Raw genomic sequence first — 20,017 nt, 5'->3', positions numbered from 1 at the left:
TCCGAGGTCTAGTGAAAGTGATTCCGTAACAAGCAAGAGCGAGCGAAAGTTCCTAGAAGCAGCTAGCGCGGCGGAAAAAACCCATTTGTATGATTCGCAGAGACCACGAAGAAGAAGGTTAAGAGGTGATATGATAGCCCTGTTTAAATATTTGAAAGGATGTCATATTGAGGAGGGAGCAAGCTTGTTTTCTGCTGCTCCAGAGAACAGGACCCGGAACAATGGATGCAAGCTACAGGAAAAGAGATTCCATCTCAACATTAGGAAGAACTTCCTGACAGTAAGGGCTGTTCGACAGTGGAACACACTCCCTCGGAGTGTAGTGGAGTCTCCTTCCTTGGAGGTCTTTAAGCAGAGGCTGGATGGCCATCTGTTGGGGATGCTTTGATTTGGATTTCCTGCATGGCAGGGGGTTGGACTGGATGGCCCTTGCGGTTTCTTCCAACTCTATGATTCTATGATCTATGATTCTATACTTTCCACATTTAGACCTTGGACTGCCTGGACCATGCTTCTACTGACACACAAAGTGTGTGACCTGGTTCTGGCCTGCTTTTTCCACCATCTTGGAAAAATGAGGTCATCTCATCTGGGTGCTTTCCAGCATTATACAAGACAAAAGGTGGAGTAACAATGACACAATGCCAAACTGAGACAGCAAGAAGTTGTCATTTGGGCCTATTCTTAATTTAAAGAGCTCAGTCAGCCAGGTAGGGGTATGATTATCAATTTCTAATATGGACACTGGCCCAAAATGATGTTGATAATCAAACGTAGACTGTGGTGAAGTAGTTAAGGGATGCAAAACCTAAAAATTATTCAGAAGAAATAATTATCATCCCAAAGAAGCTATACAGTGCATGCCCATGGATCTGCAAATATAATTCAGGTTGAACACCAAAATCTAAATTTTCTGATCATTCAACAACCTTCTACTGACACCATGGGAAGAGGGTCAATTTGGGTTTCTGATAAGATGTCTTGAGCCACCGCTGGATGCTAAGAAAAATTTCTCCGTTTAATAAATAAAAGGGGGCACTGAAACCTGATTGGAACATGTTTTCCCAAACTACATGTGGTATCCTGATAGGAGGTATCTAGCCTTCCTCCACACATCAAAACAAGCCTCAGTGGGAAAAATTTACACATCAGATAAGAAATCTGCAAGAAGATCCATTCTGGAATAATTTAGGCTTCTCTGACTCCACTTCCTGAAGATATTACATTTTGTTTACTTCATGGTGCATAAATCTCTCAACAGCTACTACTCATGATGACTGTATATTACCTCCAGTATCAGGGGAAGTATAGCTGAATACCAAGTACTGGAGAATATGAATGGGAATAGGAGGATGCTGAGCTTATGGGCTTCCCAGAGGCATTTAGTGGGCTAAATGAGTGAACAAAAACACAGACATGGTAGCCCTTTGGGCTTATCTTGCCGGACCCATAGTATATTATTATAAAGTGGCATGATCAATTTTTGCAATCATATGCCATCCAAAACAGAACCAGCACAATTCAAATATATGGTTCAGGTCCACACTATTTGGCAGACTGTATCTCCTTGTATGAACCAACCCGGGCCCTAAGGCCCTTCTCTCTGTCCCACCACTTATCACAAGCATGGTTGGTGGGGATGTGAAAAAGGGCCTTCTCGGTGGCTGCCCCTAGACTCTGGAGCTCCCCTGAGAGGCCAGAATGGCTCCCTCCCTCCTTGTTGGCCTTTCCCTGGCAGGCTAAGACCTACCTGTATAGACAGGCTTGGTTGTAAAGGACTGGCTTGGGATGTTGTTTTAAAGCAGTGGTTCCCAACCTTCTTAATGCTGCGACCCTTTAATACAGTTCCTCATGTTGTGGTGACCCAAACCCATGAAATTATTTTCATTGCTACTTCATAACTTTAATTAAATAGGTGTTTTCCAATGGCCTTAGGCGACCCCCATGACCCCCAAAGGGGTCCCAACCCACAGGTTGGGAACCACTGTTTTAAAGTGTTTTATACAGTTTTATCTTTTAAAAATGTATTTTATTCTCTTAATAGCTATCTATTTTAACATTGTAATAACTTAATTCCTTTTCAATGCCCCTCTTTGCTATGTTTATAATTGTTTTGGGTTTTTTTTAATATTGTGAAGCCGCTCTGAGTCCCAGTTCTGGGAAAAGAGCAGGATACAAATAAATATGACAACAACAACAACAACCTTCTAGCACCATCTTCCAATTAATATTGTGTGTGTGCATGTGTGCATGCATTTGTATGTGCTTTCATATCACCTGTGGATTTATGACAATCCCATGAGTTTCATCAGGTTTTCTTAGACAAGGAATATTCAGTGGTAGTTTGCCATTGCCTTCCTTTGAAATATAGCCTACAGTACCTGGTATTTCTTGGCAGTCTCCTATCCGAGTATTAATCAGGGCTGACCATGCTTAACTTCCAAGATCAGGCAGGATCAGTTGCCTTCAGGGCATCTATATTTGGAGTATCTACCATGAATTAATTCTCACCAGAGAACTGTAACATCAACCCAGTTGGCAAATACACAGTTAGAGTACTTCTATAGCTAGAAGAGAAATAACACTTTGAATAAAAGCTTAACAGTGTTTGGTCTGACTTTGCTTCTGGCCCTACATTACTGCAAATCCATATGCAAATCTAAAACAATCTGGCACTCACACACATAAGAGTTATTGTGTTTGAGGAAGAATTAAAAATTTAAGGTGATATGTACAGATGCCCTCGAAATTACAATTAACCTTCTTGTATTTTAGACTATTTACTCAGGGAAAATTAATTCACTCTTTTAGTGTTGGCTGCCAAAAGCATATGATTAATAGTCTAGACCCAACAGCTCAGAGAGGCAGAAATTGCAGATGGTATTTATTTCACCAGTTTAAGAAGTAGTATAAGATGCCTTCATTTATCATGCAGTCTGTTCCCCAAGCATCTTTCACTGAATGCCCAACAAACACTTGTAGACAGTACTCGCTTGTGATAGGTTTTCTGTTTCTTCTTGTATTCATGAGCTATACTGGTGTGTGTTTTTTTTAAATAAAAAGATCTATGAAAATGAGAAAACAAATAGGGAGAACCATTTGCATGGGCAGAAAACCATTTAGAAACAGAAGCATTAGAGAACAAAACTTCAACACAACCCAAAGGCAACATAATGGCAACATGATCGAATCTGTGCCAAACCCCTTTAAAGCAATGACAGAACGAAGTGGGAGCCCTGCATGCAACACTTTAAGTAGAGCAGGGACAAGAAGTGTTGTCCCACCCGTGCTTATCTGATTTAAGAAAAGTGGTTGGAGAGCAGCAGATTTTGGGTGAAGGAAGGTGAAGGAAACACAGGCAGGGGAAGGCTTTAAATTATCACCATTTCCACTTTATAGGGATTTGGTAGAAACCAATTAATTCATTGTCTGGTCACTGGTGCAAGTATTTGGAGCCCCATATAGTTCAATTTCTCATTTTGCTTTCAATAGTGCATCTCCTGTGGCAAGTGAGGACCAAAGCAGACAAAACGTTTCTTTACTGCAATCTTTTAATGGAGAAGTTTTGCTTTTGTTTTTTGGCTACAGACTATTTATCACTGCCTTGCCAGTAAATCCACCTAAAAGCAAAACATAAATAATACCATATAATAATCTGAATCTCTGTTACTTGAAACTTTGCTTGAAACTTTATTTCATCTTGCCTATTTCAGGGCCACCAGAGGGGGGAAAACGCACACTAAATCAAAGAAAAATGGGTAGATTAAGGTGCCTTATCTGTGTGCTGATCGATGCTATGAATGATGGCTAGAATGCACCTGAAATTAAACAGTATGGAAGGCAGTTACCTTCAAACACTCTTAAAGAGAGAAGACTATTTCAGACAGACATATATTAAAAGTTTCTATCTCGATCTGAGGCTTGCTCTGTCACAGTGGAGAAATCTACTCGAGGTGGCATCATGGTGAGGTGGTGGAGTAAGAAGACACAAAAGTGCATAAATTGGTACCTAAAAGGTTGTTGTTTTAGACTTTGCCTTACGGCAACCCAATTATAGGATTTTTCTGACAATATTTATTCAAAGAAGATTTCCATTGCCTTCCTCTTAGGTGGCTGAGGGAATGCAACATGTCAAAGGTCACCCAGTGGGTTTCCATGATTGACTGGGGATCTGATCCCTGATTTCCCAAAGTTCTAATCCAACACTCAAACCATTTCTCCATCTGGCTGTATCATGAAAGGTACACCAAGATTGTTGTTTTTTAATGTTGGTCTCAGCCAGGATGAAGCTGGGCCTTGGTGAAAGCAACAACATGCCTTGAGCCAACACTGTCTGGTTTTCAGCAATATATATATTGTTCCTCCATCTAAATAGTAGTATAATGCTGGAAGAATGAGCTACTAATCAGACACTCCAGGGTCAAAGTGCAGCAGATTTAGTGAGGCAAGGTTTGCTTATCTTACAAGGTTGTTCTAAGGATGACAGCAATGCAATATATACATGGACCACTTTAAAGATTCCAAAGCTTTACATTTGCTAGGATGTTCTGCTGAGTAAACAGGCGCAGGAGTGTACTGTAGATATGCTATATAAATGCTTAGTTGGAAATCTTTATGTTTCTTGATAAGAAGTTCAATCCTACAAATTTAAATCACCAAACAAACCTCTCTTTGCCAGCTAGGCTAACTCTCAATAATTGTGGGCTGTCAGGGAAACAAGGCTGCTGCCAAACTGCAGAAATAAAACAGCCACTTTAACCGCCATGGCTCTTGTAGGAGTGAACCCACACTGCAGAAATAAAGCAGTTTGACACCATGACTCAATGCTATAGAAATGCTAGAATTTGTAGTTTGTTGTGGCAAGAGAGCTCTCTCACAGGGAAGGCTAACTATCTCACAAAACTACAAATACCAACATTCCATAGCATTGAGTCATGGCAATTAAAGTGGTGTCAAACTGCTTTATTTCTGCAGTGTGGGTTCATTCCTACAAGAAGCTGTTGGTTGTTTTAACATTCATCTGCGAAATCCTAAATAGTTTCCTCTGCTATGGTTGATCTTGGGATTCAGAGCAACTATGGAAAAGGGTACACTAAAGAAGAACTGATGGGGAGGAAATAGGAGAAGAAGCAATGGGCGGCGCACTTTGCCACTGCAGCCAGGGAAACTCACACACAGAGGCATATTGAACCAGCTTGGAAGAACAGCTGTTTGTTTAGCCTGCAAGGGCCATGGCATGTCAGGCAGAGGACTCTGGGTTCAGAACTCTGCTGTCTTCACATAATGCTAGGGGGAGTGGAAATCCTGTCTGAAACCCTGGGGAGCAACTGCCCCTAACAGTAAACACTACTGGGCTAGATCATCAAATGACTTGGCATGGAGTAGACTCCTACGTTCTTATGACACTACTTTAGGTAGGGTGCTTTCCCTTTGCTTGTCTTCTTATGGGATCCCCCAAAACATGTTCCACTGTGAACAGTTCTGTGAGCCACGTCTATACTTATAGGCCTCAAGCAATAAGCAGAAGAACTGTAGAGATTATACGACTGAGCGCCTAAATGCTTGCATCCCTTTCTTTTTCCTGGCTTTCTGCTCCATAAATATTGGAGCTGCTTTGGCCTCCAGAAATGGATGGATATGTGATTGACACCTGCAGGAAGGCATCATCAAATCAATTCAAGCAGGATGAACTAGGGTAACTAGACAGCGCTTAGTCAAAGGGACAGTGGATTGCAGCCAGAGCAAGGGTTGGGATAGTGCTTAGTTTACAGAATACTGAAGGAGAGCAAGAGTAATTAAGAAGAAAAAAACAACATTCACACTATTGAACACCCTAGGAAAACAGACTAAGATGTCTGGTTTCCTAGGGCATTCAATAGTGTGGATGTTGTTTTTCTCTGTTTAATATTAATATTTTAAGAGTCTGTTCTAAAGCAGAACATCAGACCCCTGGTATCCACTGGGGTTTAGCTCAAGGACCCATCTAGGATACCAAAAATCTGTGGATAATAAACACATTCTTTAAGGTCATCTATCACATGGAAATAGAAAAGGTAGTTAATATCTTTAAGTGACTAAATAGCTGGGCAGGTGAGAAATTTAATCAAACATCCTATCAATCACAATCAAAACAGTGATATAGAATAATGTGGAATATGCTGTAACTGTAACATTTTAGCAGGGCCAGCCCTACCACAAAACCTATCCCAGGCCTCTAAGCATAAGAGTCACCAGTGGAAAAAAAAGGAGTCAGCCAGCTCGGTCAGTTTCAGAGATAGATTACTGTTTTGTCCTTTGCTTCAGGCAGAAAAATGTCTTAGGCTGGGCCTGCATTTCAAACTGCAGACAGAGGACTTGAATATCCATTCTTACACACACACACACACACACACACACACACACACACACACGCACACTATATCATCATGAGAAACTATGGTTAAACAGAGGGCTCTAACCAACTCTTATGTCCAAGAATGCTAGTGTTCTACATCCTGGGAGAGGCTTTGCACAGTGAATCATTCCTTTATTTAACCAAGGCCTTTTGCTACCAAAGTTTATTTTCCACACAAGACAATCTCATCACTAGATCTAGCACATCTGTCATTTGGCCAAAATATTACAACTTCGACTGTGAAAGAAATAAAAGTCAAAATATCATGGCACTTGGAGCTTGGAAGGACCTAGTCAGTTATAGTGGGAACTGAACAGGGGGCTCAATTACCAAGGCAAGTGCCTTGCCTAAGAAATGCATCTAAACTGCAGGATGTCCCAAACCCTGCTGCTTCTCTGAAAGGCCACTCAAAGAAAACTGGGTCATCCCAGTTGCAAAAGTAAGCCAACAAATACTGTACGGGTAAACCAATCATTGTGACACAGTTAAAATGAAATAAAGCAAGCAGAATCAGGCTTCCAGAGAAGCTAAGGTCACATCATCTCAGGGAAATCATGGGAAAATATGTTCCACACCAGCCCCATGTTTCTTACCACAAATTCACAAGGAAAGGATGTTCCAGCCCCTGCATGATCTGTAGCTCTTTGAAGACATTTCTTACTTCATTCCGTTCTACGCATTTCTGCTTGTTCATATATTTCATGGCATACATTTTCTTGGTGTCATTCTTCTGGACAATGCATACCTACAGGAACAAATCAAGGCAACAGATTTTATAAAGTGGAAGTTGTAGAATAAATCTGCAGTACAGATATGTGACATCCATGCATTTTCTACTTATAGGGGGGAATAAAAGAACAATTTTTGATTGTTGCCTTATTTATTAAACCCCATTCTTATCTGGTCCAAGCTAATGTGCATCCATACTGCAAAATTAAAGCACGTTGACACCACTTTAACTGCAAAGACTCTATCCTACAGAATCCTGGGATTTGTAGTTTGGTGAGTTTGGGCTGGAACATACAGCCAGGAAGGGGTGGCTTGAAGCCGCCTCCATTGAAAATGCATTGCGGCCACAGTAAACACATGCTGTGGCCCCAAACCACTCTGAATCAGCCCTGAATAGGAGCTGAAAAGATCCACTCCGATTTGGGCTGGGAAAAGCCCCTGCCACAACCCAGGGCGGCTTCAAGATGCTCTGGCAGCGTGCAGCATGTAAACACTGCACTGCTGGAGCATCTTAAAGCCACCCATGCCTGGACAGCTGACTGGCTTCTGAGCAGCTTTAGAGCATGTAGCATGCAAATGCCACACTCCCAAGATGCCTACAAGCAGGCTTTGATAGGCTGTTTGTTTTGGACCTTTGTCAGCCTGGTCTGTGCCTCACCAAACAACAAATCCCAGGATTCAGGCAATTAAAGTGGCATCAAACTGCCTTAACTCTGAAGTATAGGTACACTTCTAGCCTCGCTAGGGGGGTACGGACCACAGCAAGTGACACCTAACGGAGGGTGACACTAGTTCTCCTCAAACACCTACCTTTTGGCAAAAACAGGCTGTGGCATTCATCTGCTTCCCTTTAAAATGCTTTAAGAGATGGTGCCAGTGGGGTTATGTTCAGTTGATGGAGAAATGGGAGGCCCCAGAATATTTTAAAAATTAAAATGCTAGTTTCAGATTTTTAAATTTAAAAAAATTGTTAAACATTTTAAAAACATTTTTATTATTTTTAAATTTTCTTTAAAACATCACATTTTAACCAGATCTTCCATGTATATGTAAATACATTTAGGTTGTGCATATGATATTGTAATTTGAAAGTATAATTTTAATTCTGCTAGTTGTTTATATCACAACTATTGGCATTACATTCAGTGGTATATTGGAATTACAATTTATAAGTACCATTAGTGCAAAAAAGCATTATTAAGGATTCTGTATGGTGTGAAATGGGAGGGGGTCAATGGGGGGGAGGGTGACACCATGAGTTGCTGCAACAGGCGACACCAACTCTAGTGATAGCACTGCTGCTGGGAAGAATTATAAAGCAGATTGTTACTTTGCTTGCTGCTCTTGTATGAGAGAGAAGAATGTGAAAAAAAATCAGTTTTTCAACCCATTTTATTCTGTCTACCTGATTACCTGTTTGATTGCAAACTGATTTATCTTACACATGTACAAAGATCTAATCCAGTTTATCCGTTTTCCATAACCCTCACTACGTACATTAGCCACTTTTTCCTTAAAACAACATTGTGGGCTTTCTTGCTATTTTCTAGGAGAGAATCAAGCTACAAGAGAATCTACAATCAAGTTACAATCACAGAAAGTGGCATCTTACAGAGCATCCTGTTCTGCTCTGCTACAATAATGCAGGGTAGAAGGATTCTACCCCCCCCCCCCCCCAAATTTGCATTCCCTTGGGATTAAATCTGTACAAGGTCTCACGCAAGTGACAGTCAGCAGCATAGCCAGAAGTAGATGGGGCAAGAATTTTTTCTTCTTCCCTGTCACTCCTCCTTTCTCTCTCTCTCACACACACATGTACACACACATTCCCACTCCCTCCTCACCCAGCAAACTGCCAGCTTGCTCTTGGAAGAGGCTGCAAAGGGCTTCTGAACAAGAACCACATATGTCCCCATAACCAGGCAACAGGTTGTCTGCCTCTGTTGCAGAGGCTGTAGTGTATAGTACACCATTCCTTCCCAAACAGCAAATAATTTCCTCTTACACACTCCATCCAAACAGCAGAAGGGGGCAGGGGGAGGGAGAGAAAAAAGGCAAAATGCCAGCACATACTCATTCACTCCAGAGCAACATCTTCCTTCACTGGATGTTTGCACATAAATTCAGCAGCTCTGGTTTATTAATAAGAATCGTTTAATATCCTGTAATATATTTTCAAGATTCTGGACATACAAGGAACAAACTTCTGGTTCTTCCTAGTACCTTGGGAGATAAGACATTGCAATATTTTCTAAAGACTTATTTTTTGGACCCGGCACATTATTTGCAAAAAACAAAAACATACCTTTCCAAAACTGCCTTTCCCAATGGCTCTCAAAATTTCAAAGTGGTCAAAGGTAACTGTAAAGAAGAACAAAGTTTTTTTCTTTTAAAAAAGAAAAGCCTCAGCCATCAATATTAATATAACTAACTTCCAAAATTGTTACACAGTAAGAAAGACCATTTTGTTCCTTAGTTGTCACTACAAAATATTGGCTGTTTACTCCAAAAAGAGCTAATGTTGCTCAACAAATTACCCTGTTTTTTGTTAATATTCCTTTTCCACGTTGTTTCACATAAATAGGACTTTCATTATGGAATGTGTATTCACTTCTTAAAATGGAATCCAACCTTATTAGTATTGAATGGTTGGCAATATTGAATGTAAAGAGTTGACTTTTCAAATATTTAGCTTTTCTTCCTTATAATAATTATAACAAAATGATAACAATATAATTATTCTTTTTCTTAACTAAGTTCTGAATCACATTCAGTTTTGTCATGTTAGGATTATGTAAGCTTTCAAATTACTGTCAACTCTTCTTCAGGTAAAACAAAAGAGCAAATATTTGTCTCAATATAAATTGCAAGAATGAAAAACAAGTAGATTTGACTGATTGTGGGACATAAATATTTCCAATAAATATTCAGAGCAGAACTTTCTGACCTGAAACCTTGAAAGATTTGATTGGCCAACATAGCTATTGAACATGAGTCAACAGTGCAACACAGCAGCTAAAAAGGCCAATGCAATTTTAGGCTGCATCAATAAAAGTATAGTGTCTAGATCAAGGGAAGTAATAGTGCCACTGTATTCTGCTCTGGTCAGGCCCCACCTGGAATACTGTGTCCAGCTCTGGGCACCACAATTCAAAAAGGACAATGAGAAACTGGAGCATATCCAAAGGAGAGCAACTAAAATGGTGAAGGGTCTGGAAGCCATGTCCTATGAGGAACGACTCAGGGAGCTGGGGATGTTTAGCCTGGAGAAGAAAAGGCTAAAAGGTGATATGATAGCCCTGTTTAAATATTTGAAGGGATGTCATATTGAGGAGCAAGCAAGCTTGTTTTCTGCTGCTCCAGAGACTAGAACCCAGAACAATGGATGCAAGGTACAGGAAAAGAGATTCCACCTCTGCTCTCATATGTTGGACAGAGCCTTTCAACTAGAATATTTGTTTAAACCAGATTACAATATCAACCCAACAAAAGGAGGGGGCAATTCAAAAGGGACAGATTGATACTCAAGAACAATCATCTATAGCGGTGGCACTCAGTCTGGTACCAGTCCCCTGAGTGTCCAAGAAAGAAAGAAGAAGGTGCAGCCAATGGACACAAATTATTTTCTCATTTATTTAATTATTTTATTTTTTATACTGTATTTCTATCCCACCTCATATCATAAGATCTGTGGGTGGCTCAAAATAAAATCAAATAGAACAACTGAAAATGTAAGGCAACAAAAATTTGCAATACAATAATAAAAATAATTTAAACAAACATGTCACAATTTTAAAAGTTGGTGTTAAAACAATATATAATCAGGTATCAGTACACATAAGATGAAATCATTAAGACCCAAAGGAATTTGTAAAAAGCCAAGTTTTAGCTTGGTGCCAAAATAAGTCTATTGTAGGTGCCAATCAAGCACTCCACAACCAAGCAGGGGGCATTCCACAAACAGGGTGCCACAGCTGACAAGGCCCTCTCTTCATATCCTCATACAGTATACTGCTCCCAGTGATGGAACAGAGGAGAGATCCTCAGCAGATCTCAGTCCTCAGGGAGTTCTATATAGATAGAGGCACTCCTTTAGATACTGAGAGTGCAAATCATTCTAGGGCATTTAATGGCATTACCAGTAGCCTGAATTCCAACCAGAAATATATCGGCAGCCAGTGCAATTCTTTTTATCACCACAAATGTGATAATCTTTTTATCCATACTAGGCTGTTCTTGTCACCACCACCACCACCACAGTGAAGACTGTTAAGATCATTGTCTTTCTCTTTTCTGTTCCTCCACAGCTCCGTTTCACTTAGCATGAGTATAATCATCTTCAGGCTGAAGCTATATTTCATGTATTTCATGAAATAGGCCTCAGACCATAAAAGACATACGCCCCACAAACATGTCTTTAAGAGGTTGCAAGACTCCTTGCTGAGCATGGTTTATCATGTTGCACTATCATAGTAGACTGGTTTGAACTATCAAATCATGGCTTAAGAAGCAATGATAAGCATTAATTTTGTGCACCAACATGACACATTCCCACTGTTGCTGCTTTGCTCTTTCTTTCCTGCCACTAAAGGCCAGTAAGTGATTTTAAAAAAGTAAAGGTAACGGTAGTCCCTTGACATGAATGTTTAGTCGTAACCGATTGTATGGGGCAGTGCTCATCTTAGTTTCTAAGCCAAAGAGCCAGAGTTGTCCAAGGACTGTTCTAGTGGTCATGTGGCCAGCATGACTGCATCAAATGCTGTTACCTGCCCACTGAGAAGTGGTACCTATCTATCTACTTGCATTTGCATGCTTTTGAACTGCTAGGTTGGCAGAGGCTGGGACTAGTGACAGGACCTCACCCTATCCTGCAGCACCCGTACCTCAAACTGCCAACCTTCTGATCTTCCAATCATCAGAACTGGTATCTTAACCACTAATCCATTGCATCCTTGCATAAACTTGGCTTAAAATCCTGTTTGGAAGCCATTAAGCATATTGCTGGTTGTCATATAAAATTATGGGTTCTGTTTTGCGTCCCCTCTTGTTCTCTCTAGACACACTGTCTCTTGGTAAACTTATCAGTTCTTTTGGTTTCTCTTATCATTTGTATGCCGATGATACTCAGCTGTATCTTTCCACTCCTGACCTTTCGCCAGGGCTTGAGCAGCAAGTTTCATCTTGTCTGACAGCTGTCTCCCACTGGATGCGCCATTGGCGCTTGAAGCTCAACATGTCCAAGACGGAGCTTCTTGTTTTTCCTCTCTGTCATTTATCCCCCAGATCCAGGCCACAGCCAAGGTCTGTAGATTTTTTCTCTATAATATTTCCAAACCCTGTCCATATCTCTCTGCTTCTACTGCAAAGACTTTGGTCCATGCCCTAGTGGTCTCGCAATTAGATTACTGCAACCTTCTCTTGGCAGGGCTTCCTCTCTCTCACCTCCACCCATTGATTTTTGTTCAGCACTCAGCTGCTCATATTATCTCACTCGTTCGCCGGTACGACCATGTCTCCCCCCTATTGTCTCCATTCACTGGCTCCCCTTTCCCTTCCGTATTCAGTACAAGCTTCTCCTGCTCACTTTTAAAGCCCTGCATGGGCTGGCCCCTCCCTATCTCTCTTAACTTCTTTCTCCCTACATTCCCACTCGTTCCCTCCATTCTGGTAGCCAAGGTCTCCTGTCCCAGCCCAGGATTTCCATGGCCCCGTCCCGGATTCGTCCCTTCTCGCTTGCTGCCCCTCACTGCTGGAACCTCCTCCCCTTACAAGCACGACTCAACACGTCTCTAACCAGCTTTAAAATCGAGTTAAAGACCATATTGTTTAGGGAAGCGTTCCCAGGGAATCTATGATTGTGACCTGGTTGTTTTGATGCTTGACTCAATATTGGATATTTGCTGTTTTAACTTGTTTTCTTATGATGTTTCTAACTTGTTGTTTTAACTTCTAGATTGTATGCCATAAGCAGGCTTTTTATATATTCTTGATTTTATTTGGTTTTTGTACAGCACTGTGTACATTTACAGTGCTTTATAAATAAAGTTAATAATAATAATAATAATAATAATAATAATAATAAACTATGACTTACTTATTTCTTTATACAGATATATGATATCATGCATATGGTGGCTTATTAGACCAGCACATGGGACCACTGCTCTTTCATAATTTTTTTTTAACTGCAACAAGGGTTAGGATTGGGCCATTAGATTCCATGTGGAAATACACACTTTGAAACCTCAGGAGTAGGTACGGACAGACAGCATGGCTGAAGCTATTAAATCACTGTTTTTGAATTTTGGTCCTCTTAGCCCAGACCTGCACAACTTGGCAGGAGGTAGGAGTCAAAATTAAAATAGGGCCACAAATAGACTTTAATTAAAATGTATTAATTATTAATTATTATCATTAATATTAATTCTGCCCCTCCTCCTCCTTTGCCTGACTCCCTCCTCAGCAGAAAGCTGAGCAGCAAAGGAGCCTTGCCTGTCCTTCTCCTTAGTGACAGAGGAGCCTTCAGGGACGAGCATTTGCCCCTCTTTCTCCACCACCTGGCCATCTCAGGAGAAAACTGAGCAGAGGAGGAGCCTTGCAGAGTGAATATTTACTCCTCCTCGGCACCCAGCCCTCTCGGGAGGAGGCCAAGCAGTGGAGGAGCCTTGAAGTCACTGCCCATCCTTGTGAGCCACCCAAAATCCTTTGGTGGGCTGCATGCGGCCCCTGGGCCCTATGTTGTGCAGGCCTGTCTTAGCCCACTGTCTTTGAATCAGATAGAAATCAGATAGCACTAAACCTACAGAGACATAAGTCAAGAAATGATCATAATGAGACCAGCCCAGTTTTCATACCAGTGACAAACATAACAGTGCTTACATCTCATTAGGGGGCTGATCTGAAGCACCAAGTCAAGGTTGCACATTACTAACAACGTATCAACCTTAATTACCGTGACCTCAGAACTGTCATGTACTGCCAAAGTGACAGAGTCTGAAATTACAGAGTTAATTTGCCACATCCGTCTGTTCATTTCCAACCAATTGAGAAATGGAATGGAACAGACCGTGTGTTTGACCTGCTTTTGCCCTCAAACCACTACAGCACCTAGGGACAACACAATTCAGTGAAGAGTTGGATGTGACAGATTTAAAATGACGATGGCCAAAACAGTTCATTACACATTCAAGGGTATATTGGATTGTGGCATGGATACCAAGTTTGTACAATGTATTCTAAACTGCTTATAGACTGAAGTAAAAAAAAAAAAAGACCTGTGTATGGGAACCGGATGATGTAAATATTAATTACATAAAGCTTTTGAGAAGAAATGCCAGTCTGGACACATTGGTAGCCAATGACTATTTTGTAATTCACACAATTTAGAAAACTTAGTAATTCACAAAATCCACACCAAACGCATAAATGCACTGAATAAAACTGAAATGCCAGACGAGTTGGAGAACTCACTGTCTTGTGCAGAACCTGTTGTTCTGATCACAACCACCAGCAAAGCCTCTGACATAAGGCCTTGCAATGAGCTAGAGCCTGTCAGCTTAAAGTACTCTATGCAAGACCCTTGAACTGAGCTTCTTTCCAGAGAATCCAAACAGCAAGACAAAATTTATTATTATTATATCTGAGCTTTTGCAGATCCTTCTCACTCTCCCAACAAAATGGAACAAAATGACTATAAGATGATGAAGTGATAGACTCTAAGCCAGAAATAACATTCTCCAGTCTACAGAAGGGAGCAGAGCTCAGGAGGCACAGCCTGGCCTCAGGTGACCAGGGATGGGAGATAATGACTTACTCTGAATAGAGCAATTGTTTGGGCACAGTCTTGGAGAAGCCAAGACCTTGTCCAAACAATTGCTCTGTTCAGAATAATCCATTATTCCATAACTCCAACCCAATCTCACCTGCCTGCCTAACTCACCCTCATACATCTGCCATAGCCTCTGGTCTCCCTCTTGTAGTCAGGTCACGACGTCTAGGGACTAAGAAAAGAACATACACCCCAGTTTTCTAGTTGAATGTTTTATACTGTAATATGCTACACAAGCTGGATCAGCCATTGTCTACTGCAGCACACATATCATTATTTGAACAATTCTTGGCATCTATTGGGCACTGGGAAGAAATTTGTTTAATTATCTTCCTGTACTTCATTCATGTACTGTTGACACAGCCATCATGAGTGCCAGCACTGGCAGTGGACATTTTCTGCATTACCCAGGAAGATAATTGAAATGACATTCAGTCAAGATGAGCAAATAGTTTGGAACATTGACATATAGCACTTTCCCTTTGCAGAAAAAACCACAACTGAGTCTACCCATTTTCTAGCAAAAGGCACTCAGCCATTAAAATGGCTACTATGATTCACAATCAAAAATGATTGCACACATTTAACATGCCACACATTTAACAATCCAAAAGACATATATATATCTTTTTAAAATGTGCTTTATTCTTTTAACAACTATCTTTTTAAATATTGTAATAATTTGATTCCTTTTTAATACACTTTTTTCTGTTTTAATTGTATTGGTTTTTTAATATTGTGAAGCCGCTCTGAGTCCTAGTTCTGGGAAAAGGGCAAGATACAAATAAATATAATAATAATAATAACAACAACTTTGCTACAGGATTTGTGTGGCAAAGAAATCAGATGTTTTTAAGACTATACAGCAGTTACACACAGGAATGGTTCTCTCCTAGCTAATCCAAAAAGTGAAAACCCCTAAGTAATTCCATCCTGTTTCAAGGGTCTGGGTAAACTGCACTTCTAAAGCCTCAGACAATATTTAATATTGAGTGTCAGCACAGTTCAGATGTTCAGAAGAGAGTGACTGGCAGGAAAGCCAGTAACTTGGGCCTAGTTCTCATTAAATTGACAAAACTGTGTCTGGTACTGCTAATGAGTTCATATTAATGAATGCTTTTATGCACCACCACCACCACCCCCAAAAAATGGAAAAGGAAAAGAGAGAAATATTGCCACATATTAAACTAGCATGTCTGGACAATTCTTTCTCAGTACGTTTTCTTCCTTTCTAGTATTATATAGGATCCCCCCCCTCTCTCTATCTCAATCTCTTTGTGTGGGGCAATGTTCTATCATGTCATACACAGCCCCACCAGCCTGAAATTGTACAGCTCTCTCACAGATTAGGACTCCGTTCCACGGACAGGTGATGGTAAAAACAAAACAAAAAAAACATTATATCATGCAATAGGAAAGCAGTATGATGTAGTGTGGAAGTTGATGCTATACATGGCATTTTTACATGGGCAAAATGCAGCATGCACACTTGCAATTGATTTTCACCAAACAAAGCTAATCAAGTGCAAAGAGTATTTTATCTGATCGTTACATGTTAGGGATTTTGCCTTGTAGAAACCCATCAAAATGAAGTTTTCTATCTTTCTATAAGTAAAGTCAAAGGATCAGGTTTACAGAGTATTGTGAATCTGGTCTATAAACTACCATGCCTGATCCAAACAACTGTGGGGACTGAGAAGTCTTTTTGCAAGACATGACATGTTTTTAACTTTTCTGTAATCAGCAGCTGTGCCTTGAGTAAATACCATGGAAAAAATAATGCCATCGTTGTTTTTCTACATGTAGCAAGTAAAGCCCCTAGAGATGCCTGCTTAAAAGAACATAATTATCTTGTTATACTAGTAGGGCTCTGAATAATCTTGGAAAGTGTTCTAGATGAGTAACTGTGATCTAAGCTGTTCTCTGCATGTATCGAGCTAGGACTATTAGGCAAATCCATTATCCAAATGCCTCATCCAACTAGTAGTAAGAAGCATTTGGACAACAAACATATTTCTTCTTCAAAACAAAAGTATCTGAAAACTAAATCAGCATTCTGGTTAATTTCAGCTTCACGTTTTGTTTAAAAGTAAATAAAACAATGTACCCAAGATTCACAGGTGGTAACCTATACATGATTTACTTAAGAATAATTCTCTGACTAGGGCTGCATCCACCCTGCAGAAATAATCTGGTTTGACTGCCATGGCACAATGCTATGGAATCCTGGGGAATTGTAGTTTGTTGTGGCTACAGAGCACTGAGCCATGGCAATTAAAGTGGTGTCAAACTGGATTATTTTTGCAGGGTGGATGCAGCCTTAGTCTTACTTCCAGGAAAACATGTATAAGATCAAGCCATGATTGTTATAGCCATAAAACGTCAGCTGGCTGACACCTAGAACCTTGTTTTAAAAAATTCTATCTTAAGAAAGATATAAATTACTTTGATACAGTGGCCATGGTTCTAGTTTTAAAATTTTTGAAAGGGTGGAGAAACTGATCTAAATTCTTTGGAAAATCATAGAATCATAGCGTTGGATGAGACCACAGGGGCCATCCAGTCCAACCCCCCTGCCATGCAGGAAATCTCAATCAAAGCATCCATGACAGATGGCTATCCAGCCTCTGCTTAAAGACCTCCAAAGAAGGAGACTCCACTACACTCCAAGGGAGTGTGTTCCACTGTCGAAGAGCACTTATTGTCAGGAAGTTCCTCCTAATGTTGAGGTGGAATCTCTTTTCCTGTAACTTGCATCCATTGTTCCTTGTTCTAGTCTCTGGACCAGCAGAAAACGAGCTTGTTCCCTCTTCAATATGGCATCCCTTTAAGTATTTAAACAGGACTATCATATCACCTCTTAACTTTCTCTTCTCCAGGCTAAACATCCCCAGCTCCCTAAGTCGTTCCTCATAGGACATGGTTTCCAGACCCTTCACCATTTTAGTCGCCCTCCTTTGGACACACTCCAGTTTCTCAATGTCCTTTTTGAACTGTGATGCCCAGAACTGGACACAATATTCCAGGTGAGGCCTGACCAAAGCAGAATACAGTGGCAGTATTACTTCTCTTGATCTAGACACTATACTTTTATTGATGCAGCCTAAAATTGCATTGGCCTTTTTACCTGCCGCATCACACTATTGACTCATGTTCAATTTGTGGTCTACTTGAACTCCCAGATCCCTTTCACACATAGTCTCGTTCAGCCAGGTGTCACCCATCCTATATCTGTTCATTTCATTTTTTTGCCCTAAGTCTCTTCTCATAGGGCATGGTTTCCAGACCCTTAACCATTTTAGTCACCCTCCTTTGAACCTGCTCCAGTTTCTCAACATCCTTTTTGAATTGTGGTGCCCAGAACTGGGCACAGTATTCCAGGTGGGGCCTGACCAAAGCAGAATAGAGTGGAACTATTACTTCCCTTGAGCTAAACACTATACTTCTATTGATCCAGCCTAAAATCGCATTGACCTTTTTTGCTGCCGCATTGCACTGTGAACTACTATGAAAATGTTCAACGTGTGTTCTACTAGGACTCCTGGATCCCTTTCACACGTAGTCTCGTTAAGCCAGGTGTCCCCCCCCCCCCCCAATATCGATGCATTTCATTTTTCTCCTCCAAGTGCAATACCTTACATTTCTCTGTGTTGAAATTCATTTTGTTAGCTTTGCCCCAGCTTACTAATCTATTAAGTTCATTCTGAAGTTTGATCCTGTCGTCTGGAGTATTAGCTACTCCTCCTAATTTGGTGTCATCTGCAAATTTGATAAGTATACCCCCATTTCTGTCATCCAAGTCATTGATAAAGATGTTGAACAGCACTGGGCCCAGGAGAGAGCCCTGTGGGACCCCACTGATCACCTCTGTCCAGGCTGAAAAAGAGCCATTATTGAGCACCCTTTGGGCTCAGCCGGTCAACCAATTACAAATCCATGTAACAGTTACTTTGTCTAGCCCACATTCCACTAGTTTGTTTGCAAGAATGTCATGGGGAACCCAGTCAAAAGCCTTACTGAAATCAAGATATACTATATCCACAGAATTCCCTTCATCTAACAAGCTGGTAATTTTATCAAAAAAAGAGATTAGATTTGTCTGGCATGACTTGTTTCTCTGAATGCCATGTTGACTTTTTATGATTATGGCATTGCTTTCTAGATGTTCACAGACTCTCTGTTTAATGATCTGCTCTAGAATCTTTCCTGGTATTGATGTCAGACTAATTGGACGACAATTGTTGGGATCCTCTTTCTTCCCCTTTTTGAAGATGGGGACAACGTTTGCCCTCCTCCAGTCTGCTGGGACTTCTCCTGTTCTGCAGTTTTCACAGATTATTGCCAATGGCTCCAATATTACATCTGCCAGTTCTTTTAATACCCTTGGATGTAGTTCATCTGGTCTTGGAGACTTAAATCATTTATATTAATCATTTAGATTAACAAGGTATTCCTGTACTATCTCTTTACTTATTCTGTGCTGAAATTCCCATATTCTGTCCTCTGCTCCATTATCCTCAGGCTGTGCACCCTTTTCCTTTTCTGAGAACACTGAGGCAAAGAAGGTTTTGAGTAATTCCATCTTTTCTCTGTCCCCTGTTAGCATTTTGCCATCTTGTCCACGTAGTGGCCCTACTATTTCCTTCTTCTTCTTTTTGCTGCGGACATAGCTATAAAAGCCCTTTTTATTGTTCTTAACTTCTCTAGCAAGCCTGAGTTCATTCTGCGCTTTAGCTTTTCTGACTTTACTCCTACACATGCCTTCTATTTCTTTGAATTCCTTTTTCATAATTTCCCCCTTTTTCCATTTCTTATACATGTTCCATTTAAAACTTAGCTCAGTTGAAAGTTCCTTAGTCATCCATCCTGGTTTCTTGAGACACCTCCCATTTTTCTTTCTCACTGGAACTGTTTGAAATTGTGCCTTCAGTATCTCCCTTTTGAGAAACTCCCAACTGTCCTGAACTCCCTTCTCTTTTAGTATTTCTGACCACGCGATCGCCCTCAATACTTCTCTAAGTTTACTGAAATCCGCTGTTCTGTCTTCAAAGACTGGAGATCTGTAT

General features: G+C 40.6%; 1 protein-coding gene across 3 annotated transcripts in view; it reads right to left on the bottom strand.

The window, feature by feature from the left end:
• Positions 1 to 20,017, bottom strand: part of STK32A (serine/threonine kinase 32A) — a 111,570-nt gene that overhangs the window by 58,341 nt on the left and 33,212 nt on the right. For all 3 annotated transcript variants that reach the window (XM_089531467.1, XM_089531474.1, XM_089531482.1), the window contains exons 3-4: positions 9,429 to 9,484; positions 6,988 to 7,139 (exon numbers count right to left, since the gene is read on the bottom strand). In XM_089531467.1, the coding sequence (XP_089387593.1) occupies positions 6,988 to 7,139; positions 9,429 to 9,484 (208 nt within the window). The remainder of the gene's footprint in view (positions 1 to 6,987; positions 7,140 to 9,428; positions 9,485 to 20,017) is intronic.

Source organism: Sceloporus occidentalis, unplaced genomic scaffold, assembly GCF_023333645.1.
Source record: "Sceloporus occidentalis isolate IW3139 unplaced genomic scaffold, rSceOcc1.0.p SCAF_1, whole genome shotgun sequence".
NCBI classification, from domain to species: domain Eukaryota; kingdom Metazoa; phylum Chordata; class Lepidosauria; order Squamata; family Phrynosomatidae; genus Sceloporus; species Sceloporus occidentalis.
The sequence above is the reverse complement of the archived record's forward strand: the minus strand, read 5'-3'. Positions and strand labels throughout refer to the sequence as shown.